This window comes from Sturnus vulgaris, chromosome 1 (genome assembly GCF_052056855.1).
Source record: "Sturnus vulgaris isolate bStuVul1 chromosome 1, bStuVul1.hap1, whole genome shotgun sequence".
Lineage (NCBI taxonomy): Eukaryota > Metazoa > Chordata > Aves > Passeriformes > Sturnidae > Sturnus > Sturnus vulgaris.
Window position 1 is genome coordinate 47,618,160 of NC_142243.1, and position 12,739 is coordinate 47,630,898.

The following is a 12,739-nucleotide window of genomic DNA, read 5'->3' on the forward strand; positions in this document are numbered from 1 at the left end:
CTGTAGATAGAGAGATAATTGATTACCTTGTTCTGAAGAGTCTTGAGCCTTTAATTATCTAGGAGCTGTGCCTTTCCAGAGAGATTTTTCCATGCAGTGAAGAAAGCACTGCCTTCCTGGGTGTGCAGCACACTCCAGCTCTTTGCAAAGGTGAGGGAGAGGTCTATTAATGAAGTCAGGTAGATATTGACAGGAAATTGTAGTACCTTAAGCCTACAAACTTAATAGGGTTTTGTTAATACGGGAGAATATGTTGGTGCTTTATGGATATACTGAAAGACTAAAGGTAATCAAAATCATACTGAGCTTGGCTAAGGTAAGTAAGTGATGCTGCTGAGTGGAATACCCAGTCTCCTGGGCTTAGAGCAGGGAGGAGCTCCATGCTTTTACAGGTGTGCCTAACTACTCCAGAGCTAACAGCTTGGGGTGCGAGGTAATCCAGAGTCCACAAAGCACATGGCTGGGTCCATGTGTGCTGAATTTGTTACTGGCTGTTGCTGTTGGAAAGAGCAAGTGGATGGCTGTTGTTGTACCAAAAGAAAGCTCAAAGGAATGCCAGCTTGGCTTCTTTTGTTGTTTTTTTTTTCTATCACTCAGCTGCACTGAAGCCCGACACCTCTGGTAGCCAGTGAGAAGCAGGTTTTGTGCTGCGCTTTTAGAGGAGAAGCCTGGCTGCATTAACTCTTACTAAAACAAGCACCTAGACAACTTAAACAAAATCCAGAAATCCAGTGATGGAGGTCAACTCCACAGAAGCCAGCAGCAGCTCCCAGGGAGGCACCGGCTGTCTGGATCTTACCCCTGTCACCTTTGCAGAAACGATGACTTTCACAGAAGTGGTGGCAGAAGAGGAGTTGGGATCCTTTTACTACTCCTTTAAGGTATTATTTTAAGGCGTGCTTTACTTTTCTCAAATGCTTGCAGCTTTGGAGCATTTTCAGCACATATATGGGGGGGCAACTAAGATTATTTTTTCCCAGATATTGGTGGGGTTTTTCCCCTGCAAAGACAGCTGCCAGATGTGTGAGTATTTACTGAAAAGCAAAATACTTGTAAAAATTTGACTTCAGATTTACATGTCTTAGCTAACTCTATCCCCTTCCAAGAGAGGACAGTATTGGTTTTCTGTAGAGGTATTGTAATTACACATACATCTTTAGTCAAAAGCTTGTATTATTTTAAACACGTTTTTAAATGTAATTTCTTAGAGGCATCATCTTGACATAAGGGATTTCTTTTCAATTTTCCAGTTGTAACAAACATCATACACAAGCGAGAGGGTTTTTTTGTTGTTTGGGGTTCTTTTAGTCATGAGGGACAGGTTCTAATTTGTTTGTTTGTTTGTTGGTAAGTTGAACAAAAGTTGCAGTGTCTCTTGAAATCTGTTGTTAAGAATGCATCGGATGAGTCATTCAGTAGCGAATGCTATTGAATTGAATAGGAAGCGTATTCAGTCATCTCTGAAACTAAACATCACCCTAGCAATATGTGAATGTAGGGAAAAGATTAAAGAAGTTCTGAAGTCCACATTTCCTTCAGATTTCTATGCCTGTTGCTACTGCTTAATTTCGTTCTGAATGCCACAGGTCTCTTTACTTTCATGGTATGCTGTACAAGCTCAAGTAATTTAAAAAGTCTGACTAGGACTACCCTGTCATACCTTCTAGAGTTCTATCTCCTTCTAGAGATCAATTTCAGCTGGAAAGATACAGGCATTTATATCATTTGACAACACATGAGGTAAAAGGAGATATATTCAGAAGCAATTTTTGTATCTGTGAAATTGGTAGTGCTCTGACACAATCCTAGTGGAAGCAGTGGAATTACAGCAGGTTCCCAGCCCTAATAAATAGATGATCCATAGTGCTAGTCTTAATTAATGAGGGTCTCTTTTAACATGCTGCTTATAATTGCTAAGGTAATACTTCCTACCTAGGATTTCAAGGGTGAAAATTATTTTTTATTCCTTTTTTTTCCTCTCCATGTTAGACTCCTAAAATTCTCTTTAAAAAATCACAAAGGACAAGAATAATATTTTAACTTTATCTCCTGTCTTCTTTTCACAGTCAGGGCTGTAAATTTGAACAATGTCATGGGAGTAGTATTTTATAATGGTAAAAGTGACAATTAATTCCATGATTAGAAAGTCCCCAGGCAGAAAAATGCTCATTAATAGGAGAGATTGAGTAAATTACAATAATTAGGAAACCAAGGATAGTCATGCATGCTCATCCATTGCTAAAGGAAATGATTCTGTAGGTGAGGGCTTTTCATTAGACTTGCACTTGAGTCTGTGCCGGATGCCTGGCTCTGGCACATGTAGCATGAATTTTGCAAGGAGATTCACTGATTTCATATCAATTACTAGTTGTTGATAGGCATGGAAATATTTTTACTTTAGAGACGGGTGACAGCTGGTGCAGCTGTAGGAAAGTAGGAGAAAGCACCTGCTCTGATGACTACAGTTCAGGGAAGACAGGGCTCCCTGCCAGCAATTTCAGCACTCTGTAAATCTCACATGTGGAAGGTGCTGCTGATACCTCTTGATTCAGCTGGCCGTCCTCCACCAGCTCTGCCCATGATGAGGCTGCATCCTTGCCTACTTCAGCAAGCCAAGCAGCATCATCTTCCTTTTTACAATGTTGCGGTTAAGCAGCTAAAACAATTTAAGTTTCAGTTTCGAACAGGCTGAATGAATTTGAAAAACAGAGTTCAGTGTTCAACATGCAGCTTACAAATAGGGTTTGGATTTTCAAACACACTGTAGCCTGTGGCTGATTGTGAAGGCAGGGTGGGTGAGTGGTCACTACACAGGTTAACCCCAGAGCCTGTATGCCAGGGTGCAGATAGAGCACACAAGCTATTTCTACTTGGAAAATGCAGGTGTAACCTACCTTATCAAAGCAGTTGTAGGAAAACATGATCTAAAATTATAAACAGAGACTAGGGACTGACACCTTGTGCCTGTATTAATGACTTTTTAATGATTTTACCTAATGACAGAGTATCTCATATGCTGCTCAAACTACCTAAGCATGTGCTGGTGTCTTCTTTTCCTCCCAAACTGCAAAAGGATAGCTGGTACCCACCCCAGATAGTGTCTGTGTTGTACTGTAGTGGCAACATGACAAAAGTAAAATAATGTGCATTAGAGGCAGAAAGAATTTCAGTGCCAGAAAGTCCTGTTGAAGGCTGAGCTGTGAATGCTTCTCTTTCAGAAAAATTTGAGCTTCTGCCTATTCCTCTACTTAACAACTAAACTCTGCACAGTTTCAGATTAGAGAGTTTTTTGCCAGTTCAGGTTTTTGTTGTCTTTTTGGGAGGAAGGCTGGGGGAGATCTTGTTGATTTATATTAGCTCAAAAATGGAGTATTTCCTCCACTTAGAGAAATGCAGATTTTCTTCTGGAAGTTATTACTACAAACGGGCCAGCTGCTCACCAAAGCTTTGCTAATGAAGTCTGATTTGGGGTCACGTGAGCTAACTAGACTGACTCTTGGCACACAGAATGGCAGCTTTTGGGGCCGGACTGGGTGTATCCACACCACTCCACACAAGATCAGCTTGTGCTTCCCATGGCAAAGGCATTGCCTCCTTCTCACTGCCATTTAGGTCTTGCTGCTGTGTTATGGCAAATTGTCCTGAAAACCCAGATCATCTTTCTTCCTGTTTGTCTTTCTGTGGGGTATCCAGGCAGGTTACTGACTTAAACTACAGGGAATTCTGCTGGCTGTTTCAGTACCTAATTCTGAACAGATGTGCAAATTGGTATTAATTACAGCTCCAACCTCCCAAGCCAAAGGAGAGGTCAATACATCCCTTTACAATCTCCTCCTTATGTGCTTAATCTATGTGTAAAAGGGCTCTAAGTAAGCATCAACTGCACCTGCCAAATACAGTAGTCCAGAAAGAGCAGAAATCATCTAAATACCTGTAGCCTTCCTCTACTTCAGGACCTTCTTAACTCTGCAAATCTGACTGCGTACAAACCAGAAACCTACCTAGAGAAAAGCTGGAATTTCAGAATAGGTTTGGTCCAATTTTGCACAAGATTTGTGAGGCTTTGTCAGGGCTGGAGGAAGCATCTCCTCCTGCCAGATACCAAACAGCCCAGAAGCATTCATGACAGTAGGAGCATGTGCTTCTCTTCAGGACGATTAGGTAGGGATCTTCTCTGTTTTAAGAGCTTTTCTGAGAAAGGAGATAACCTGCTTTTATGCAGGAAAGTAAAGGTTGGGCTGCTCAAAAAGAGAAAGGAACAGCATCTGTGAGTTTTCTCAGTGCAACTATATACCCACCATCATTTTCTACCTCCCAGCAGAGCTGGGAATCCATCAAGTAGTACTTTTTGTTTCCTGCTGTGTAGAGTCCTCACCTGTGCAGCAGAACACAAACATTTTGTTGTTTATATCCAAGGTTGTTGGGAACCTCAGTGTTTCCCTTGCCAAGTGGGAACCCCAGCCACTCGTCCAAGTGTTGACACACCCCTGCTTCTGGCCCCATGAGCCCTGGTCCTTCTGCCGTGGAGCATTAGCACAGTAGTGACACTGAAGTGTTACAGTTCTCAGGAGGAACTGTGTGCCTATCAAAACCATCACATATTATTTTAAATATATGTTTTTGACTGTCCTCCCACCACATTATAGCATTCCCTGTACCTGCGTGTTTTAGCCCAGAGTCAGATATTAAACAGGACAGCATAACCTAGTCAAGTAAGCACAACTTTAAGAACATGGGCTGCATATCCATGGAGCTAATGTTCTTTACAAAGGTTGGGGTTTACCATCACCAGAAAAAAGCTGAAGAGACCAACATGTCGAGGGGTTTTGTAGGATATCTAGTTACATGGACTTGGCTCCAGGTGTTCTCAGAGACTGCTGAAGTCACAGTCTAATGTCCCTATGCTTTCATCCAAATGTAGCAGTCGCTTTATCTCCTGAAAAGCATTTGCTTATGCTATTGCTCATTCTGATTTTCAAGCAAATATCACAGAGCATCCCATCATTGAATACATAATAGGAAAATAATAATGGGTGCTGTCAAATTTCTGGAGTAATCTCTGCAAATGCAATCACACATTTTAGAAAATAGACACATCAAATAATTCAGAGGTAACTTTGCAAACATTCAGTGGGGGGAGAGGAGGAGGATTAAATTTACACAAATAAAGTGTCAGGGACTCCTGAACATAGCCTCTGCAATGTGCTGTAATGACTGTTACTATTCGTGAGAGGCTGCGCTGAGAATAATCTCCTTGGGAAACTGCTGCTGCAGTGCTGTTGGCCAGGCTGGCCTCATTCAGCAGCTTAAACACAACACAGAAGGGATCTGGCAGTATGACAACACAACAGGAAGCAGCTCTGAAACAGCTGATTCTGCTGTTTTACACTAGCAACCCTCATACTACTGTCCCTGTGCTCCACACAGGCACATGATTTGCACCTGTCTGCCTCTCCTATATAAATATGCCTAGAAACTGTAATTTCTTTTTACATTTTTGAGATATTTTAATTTTACTGATTAGGCATGCATAATCATTTTAAGTGATTAAGGAAAACAACACTTCAGAGTTTAAATAGGGCTGTCAAAAATAAAAAAAGTATGGATGGACCTTTGAGTGACATAATACTATCTATCCACGTTGAAAATATTCTACAAAAATAAAGAGAGGTGCACCATTAAAAAATTATGTTTCCTGCTGACATTTAAATCAGGAACATCTGTCTAATTCTGTGGAATTTTCCTAGTGTGCAATGGGTAAAACATCCTGCAATAACTGAGCAATACTGCCCACATTTATTATCTGTCTTGTACCAAATCACAACAGAATGGCAAATAAGAACTATCTGGTGAAGTGGTGCACTTCAGTGGGTTCCTCCAAGACTGACCTGCACCTTAGGGGCCCAGAGGACACTTGCTTGAAAGAAAACTGGCTGACAAAAAAGGCAAAGGACAGGTCTTTGTATGGAAACCCAAGAGAAGGTTTATTGGGTCTCAAAGGGAGTCTAGGGAAAATTACAAAAGCTGGATAGAGGGCACAGGGTTAAACATGGGATAGAAGAGGGGTCTGAGGGTCAAGGTCCAAGAGGAACAAGGGAAAGTGGTGCAGAGGAGAGGCAGCCAACCAGGGAAACCAATAGCATAATAGGGGTGGAGCAATGCAGCAAAACATAGCCAATGGGCAATCAAGGAAGGTAAGAACATTCCAGAAAGCATACATGCAAGGTGAACAGGGGTGGAACAGGGTGGAACAACTGTGCAAACCAATAGAACTTAAGTTATTAATATATGCCTGGAAAGGCCTATGGGAGGGAGGCACTACTCACAATAACGTTAGAGGGGTGTTTCTCCTCTCTTGTTCTTGTCCCTTCAGGGCTGAAGTGTTGGACTCGCAGTGGCAGGCCCTTGGATCTCTACAATCTGGTGATAGAATTGAGTTGGATTAGTTACATTTGTTACTGACTGTCACCATCACATCTATGGAGAATTTTGTAGCATGGTAGGGGCTTGTTCAATTGTTGAGGTTGGAAAGATTAGAAGAACTAACATGCATTGGATGGCATGCACTGAAGGGAACCTGCTTGTCCATGGTGGTGAAATCAGAGCTAAGAAATAGATTTTTTAAAAATACAGAGGTTCACCAAAAAAATTATATATACAGCTTTCCTGGATTTCAAAAAGATGAGAAAGTAGTCCTAAAGACAAAATTGTCCCTTTCTATGAGAAAGTGTCCTGGTTTAGTGAATAGACTTTATCAGCTTGTCTGTTTCCTTAAGTCTAAAAGGAAGACAATATTATAGATCTTTCCTGTATGTAACACATTAACATAACAGACTACAAGTGAAATACCATATCGACACAAACTCATACAAAACTGCTTCTCAAGCTCAACAGAACAGAAAAAATCAACTCGTGTTCCTTCCATCTGTATGTTTTTTCCGACAATAACGACTCCTTGGGAAGTGACTGTTGCCAGCACGTTTGATACGTTGTGAAGGTTTCATGTGGCAATGCATCCCAGCTTTGCCAGAATGTTCCATAACCTTGGGCTGGGAGGATAACCCAGGCAGTCAGTTAGAAAGCAGCTCAGTGAGGCAGCCTCTGCACAGGGGATAGAAGGACTATCAAGCACAACTGGTAGCATTTAAATGAGAAAGCAGCAGTCCCAGAGTCAAACCTGGGGCTGAACTGGTGTTTATGCACTTCAAATTATGCTCCATTCCAGGCCAAAAGAATTAAAAAGAAAAAAAGACTTCTAGAGGGCTTTTTGCCTGCCCGAATGTGTTTCTCTCAAATTCAATCATAATGGAAGTATTTTCAAAGACAAAATATAAAACCTAGCTTTGAACTTTCTCACAGTCTTTCTTACCTTCACTTGTGTTTTCCCTGGGTTTTTAAGTGTCAATCAAATTGTTTTCCCAAAATTTTCAGGAATACCTTGTGTGAACTCTGTGTAGAAACATCTCAGTTTTGCCTTGCTGGATTGAGAGCCTTCTTTCAAAGTATATTTGCATTACAGGGGTGGACAGTACAACTTCCTGCTGCTTGTGACAGCTAAGGCTGAAGATTTCAGTGACCTTCCCAGTTGTTTGAGCATATTTCTTTCTTACTGAGACAAGGCCTATCTGCAAATAAATCAAGAGCTTTTCAGCCATTGTTTTTTTCAGCTTTTCTTTTCTTGAGCATTAGGAGATGAATTAATCATCTGAATTTTCACATTCAGATCATTAGCACTTACTGTGTGAAGCTTGCTTCTAGGCCAAGTATTCTGTTTGTTGTGCCTCTTCTTGAAAGATATTTGGTGCCTCTTACTTTTTTTTGTTCTTGACAGTCAGAACTGTAGTCTACAATTAAAGTATACACAATGCACCTACAGCTTTTCTTCAAGCAGATTGCTGTTAAGTTGTGGGGTTTTTTCACAACCCAGCTTGTGTAGAAAGTTCCAACACAAGAAGAAACATGGATATTTCCTTGGAAGTTTAACCAAGTTCATTCTTTTTGTGTCTGTGTATTACAGAACCTTTATTTTGTAGGTGGTAAGCATAACCATAGTCATTACCCCTTCAGTGGCATCACACTTCATTTCTGAAAGCCCACAGTTTAAGCTCATCACACCTGGCAGAAATTCTTCATCTCAGGACTTCAAATAAATATAAGAAAAATGCCATCTTATACTTTTAAAGTTTTTTTTCCTAAGAGTAATATGTTTTTTTCCCTTTCCATGCCAGTAGCCTTTACACCCATACTCTTTACTTGCAGAGCAAATTTTAATTTACGTAAAGATTCCCAAAAAGAGCTGTTCATGTTTCTGTGATACAATAAATAATATGCAATGTGTGCAAAGTACTCATCTGATTATGTCTGTTTAAGTACTTTTTTAGTTTTACGAATATTCCTTAATAAAATAGGTCTTATGCATACTTCTGTGTGTGCATAGGAACTCAAGTAGAGGAGGACTTCTGGAGGTCGCCTGAACCAACCACTTGAAAGCAAGTCCAAACGATGCCAGATATCTCAGATATCTATTTAAGTTCTGAATATCTCCAGGGATGGAAATCCCACAACCTCTCTGGGTTCCCAACCTAGTGCTTCACCACCCTCATGATGAACACTTTTCTCCTAATGTCTCACCAAGATGTTCCATATTTCAACATTTGTTTGTGGACTCTTACCCTTTCATGGTGCACATCTGAGAAGAATCTGGCTTCATCTTCTCTGCACTCCCATGCCAGATAATTGTAGGCAGGATTTCAACCCCAGAAACCTCTAGGGTTTCTGCTGTGAAGGAATCTGGCAGTATGGCAAAGAAGTGTTTTATTATTTTTGCTTTGTTTATTTTGTTATTTATTTAAAAAATCAATTAATTATATCAGAGGTTTAGCCAGTACCTTTAAAACTCCCTAATTGGGTAAATGGGTGTATTCTTTGATTCCCTTCAGTGTTGCAGACCGAAGTGCAATGTGCCTTAGAGATAAGCTGATTATAAATCCCTGACAGAAATCAGTCAAACTGCATGGCATCTGTCTGCCTCTGGAAAATTAATTCTCTTGGTTTTTTGTTTGATTGGGGGTTTTTTTGTTTGTTTGTTGTTGTTGTTGATTTTGTTGTTTGTTTGTTTGGGGTTTTTTGGTTTTTTGTTTTGGTTTGGTTTTTGTGGATTTTTTGGGGAGGTTGTGGGGTTTTTTATTTGGTTGGTTGGTTGGTTGGTTTTGGTTTTTGGGGTTTTTTTTGTTTTGTTTTTTTGGGGGAGGGGTGTTGGGTTTTGTTTGGTTGGGGGTTTTTGGTTTTTTTAAGGGTTTTAAGTTTTCATCCTAAATGGGGGATGTTAAAATAGCAAATCCATCATGAACATTTTCAGTTTTCAATGTTCAAGAGTCCAGATCTTCTTCTACAGTAGAATAAAAAATTTTGCTAATCTAGACTGCTCCATTTTTCTACATGGTCTGCAATTAATGTCATTATTTTAGAGAATGAGAAAAGATTTTTCTCTTTTTATGCGTCCTTCAAGGAAGTGCAATGCAATCTACTAATTGTAAACCTGACCATGAACATGACAGTTACCCAATTTAACAAGGGGATTTATATATTCTTCTTACGTGTTAAGAACACTCGCAAAATTGCTTGGCTTGCTCCATGATTGCAGGTCTCTTATAGTCTCAGTTGCTGCAATGCTAACCCCATAATTTTTAAAATATACTGAAGGCAAGATCATTTGTGTATTCCCAGAGTTTATCAACTGTCAAGAAAAAAGATGTTCAGAGACTTGTGATATGAGGGATCACTCCTCTTCTTTACACAAGAGACCAAGAACATGGTGCAGAAAGACACCAGGTCAACAGGACCAAGAACTTACCATATGCTTTCAGTCCTCATATTAAGAGGCCAGTCAGCCATGCCAGGCATGGAGTATCTCTCTCTTTTAGGAATAGAAATTTTTATATTTCTTACCTGGAAACCTATTTTTTTCAGGTTGTTTCCCAAGCAGCCTCAGCAGCTAAAGCTAAACTGCCTTAAATTGGGTCCCTGTTCAAGTACAAACAAGCTTTTGTCCATTGATAGTTGAACCCCTCTTTCTATTAAGCAACTCCTCTAATATCAGACAAAGGCTTTTGCACCTCAACATATGAGGAACAGCACCTCCACTGGAATGGGCTATCAGGTATATCCCTATTCCACAGTCACAGCTGGTGCTCCCCAGCAGAAGGGATACAAATCCTGAGAGATTACAAAGCAAGGAAGCTGGCTGGTGAGAATTGGGAGGAGGTATGGCATTGCAGTACAAAAATACCACCCAACATCTCCAAAAGGATTTAACTATGATATTGCTTAAAGGGGTTTGAAGGGGTGATTTTTGCCTCAAATATAAAATCGAATACACCTCTCATTAGACTTATACCAGCCTCTGGATTCAGAAATTTTATTAGAGAAAGAAAATGACAAGCCTTTTTTATAGCCAAAGGAAAATGCACACAATCTTCAGACAGGTTTTCTGGCTTACATTTCACCCATGAAGAGGCATTTTCTTCATTGACTAAACCTGATTTTAATCTTGGAGCGACATAACAAAATATGAATATGCTCTCTGGATGTCAAGCACTTCCATGCTCCAAACACAGCAGCCTTGTGGAACAGCAACATGTGCAATGGCTCAAGTCAAGCCAAAGAAGTCCTCTTGACTTTCATTTGTTGGTGACCTTAATAATGTCAGCAGCATCTCTAGCTTTCCTAACCTGAAATAACTGCTGTGTGACACTAGTGTCTCATGGCATTCTCATCTAGTGTAATTACTAATGTCCGTTTCAAAAGAAGCTCTTGTCAACACAGGTTTGGGAGATAAGATTATCATATTTTTATCAGTGCTTCTGATGTTTGCACAATATATTGTTGAGAAATGTTTTTTGTAAATTACCTTGTCCAAGATCCTTATTAAGAAAGGATTTTTGTTTGAGGAATGAACAAGATGAAATTAAACACTTCTATGTCTAAACAACCTGAAGATTATGAATAAAACTAGAGAAAATTCAGCTGGAGTGAAGTTCAAAGATCCATCAGCTATCTCGCTAATCTAATAACTGTTTTTAAGCCTTCAAATATATGAAGGCTCTAAGGCTCAATCAGTCTCTCTGATATATTTTAAAGCCTTCGTTTTCTTTTAAAATTTTCATTCTGAATTCTGTACCGTAGTTTTGATTTTTGTTCAGTCTGCAGTGGATCTAAAGAAGAGATTAGTCCTTTACTTTTTTACATTAGTCTTTTTGTGTCCTCAAGGCTATGTTCATCTTTTCTTGCAGTCAGCTTTTGCTGGATTTAGTAACTTGATTCATTCAGTTGTTTTGCCTGACTATATCCTTTATGTCAACTCATCTGTGTGTCTCTCTTGAAACACTGTGTCCAGAAGTGGGCATGGCCCAGTGGAAAGATTAGAGCAGAGGCACATCAGCCTGGTGTTGATCCCAAAGTGGTGGCTATTGCTCTCACGGTAGAGTGATACCATGATGTTCCAGGGCACTTTGCACATGTGCACCATGTGAGGGTTGATGCTTTTGAAGGCTGGTCCAACCAAGTGTGATTACATTCACTACACTGCAGTCCTGCACTTCTCCTTGTTGGACAGCATGTTGCTTTTTTTCCGGTACATGTTTCCAATTCATGAATATAATTTTGAATTCCAATCCTAGCCTCTGCAAAGGCCTTTATCACAGTGGGCATCCCATTAATAACCATGGAAGTTTTCATTCTGCAAGTTAATACAGACTGGGAGAGGCTGTGATGATTTAAGTTGCCTACTGTTATTGCTCCTTAATCCCTAGGAATGAGATCTTTTTCCCTTTTGTCTGAATGGCAGCTCCCACAAATAGATTAATAGAAATTTCAGCTTTATTTCTTTGTCTACGGCCCTTCCAGACTTACCTCTATTTTCAGTGTTTGCACTTTTAAATTATCTTTGCAGTCTGGTTTAATTTCTGGAGTATAACATTGCTTAACTGTTAGGCATTGCTTTTAGATTGGCAGAAGGGATTTAATCTGACCATTTATGCTGTGCTCCAATGGCAGGGAAACATCATTCTAAAACAGTCTCTGTTGCTCCACAGCTATTTCTTCTGTGGGAATCATAAGAAGGTTTGAGTGTCAGATCCTTGGTCTGTTCCTATCTATATCAGTATAATACAAGAATATAATTCCTTTCAAGAAAATGCTTTTCTGATTTTATACGAAAGAAAATGGGAACAAGTCTAATCCCTTAGTTTTCTTCATGTGACAAATATATTTTCTGAAATAAAAAAGGCAAAACAAACCCTGAGGAGAAATCATAGATTTCAAGGACAAAAGTGATTTGAAATCTTATTTTTTATGATTTTATTGTCTTCCAAAAAGACATTTCCTTCCAGTTCCTGTACTAAGAAAAGCATCCCCATAAAAATAGCTTCACCATATCTCTGCCACATTTTTTAAAGGAAATTAGTTTCCAAGAAATTCAAGAGATTTGCAGATACCCCAAAAAATGGATTTTTTTTGTTTGTTTTTTTTGGTTTTTTTTAAATCTAGAAGCTACGTATCTAGCCCACACAGGTTGTCTCATTTAGATCACTCTATATTCAGTGGAGACAACCCATCCCAAGATAGGTGAGATGAATGGTGACTCATCTCTGAGACACTGCTATTACCTAGACAATACTAAGACAATTTAGAATCGTTGTGTCTCTTCGGAACTTTAAAATTGGGAGAGACGACATAAAGG

At 39.7% G+C, this 12,739-nt stretch overlaps 1 protein-coding gene across 2 annotated transcripts in view; it reads left to right on the forward strand.

Moving 5' to 3' along the window:
- The first annotated feature begins 557 nt into the window (after positions 1-557).
- The window catches only part of NPSR1 (neuropeptide S receptor 1), a 67,168-nt gene continuing 54,986 nt past the window's right edge, over positions 558-12,739 (forward strand). The window contains exon 1 of one of the 2 annotated variants that reach the window (XM_088166108.1): positions 558-881. In XM_088166108.1, the coding sequence (XP_088022234.1) occupies positions 735-881 (147 nt within the window). In that variant the 5' untranslated portion in view covers positions 558-734. The remainder of the gene's footprint in view (positions 882-12,739) is intronic. The other variant, XM_088166103.1, reaches the window with a different exon arrangement.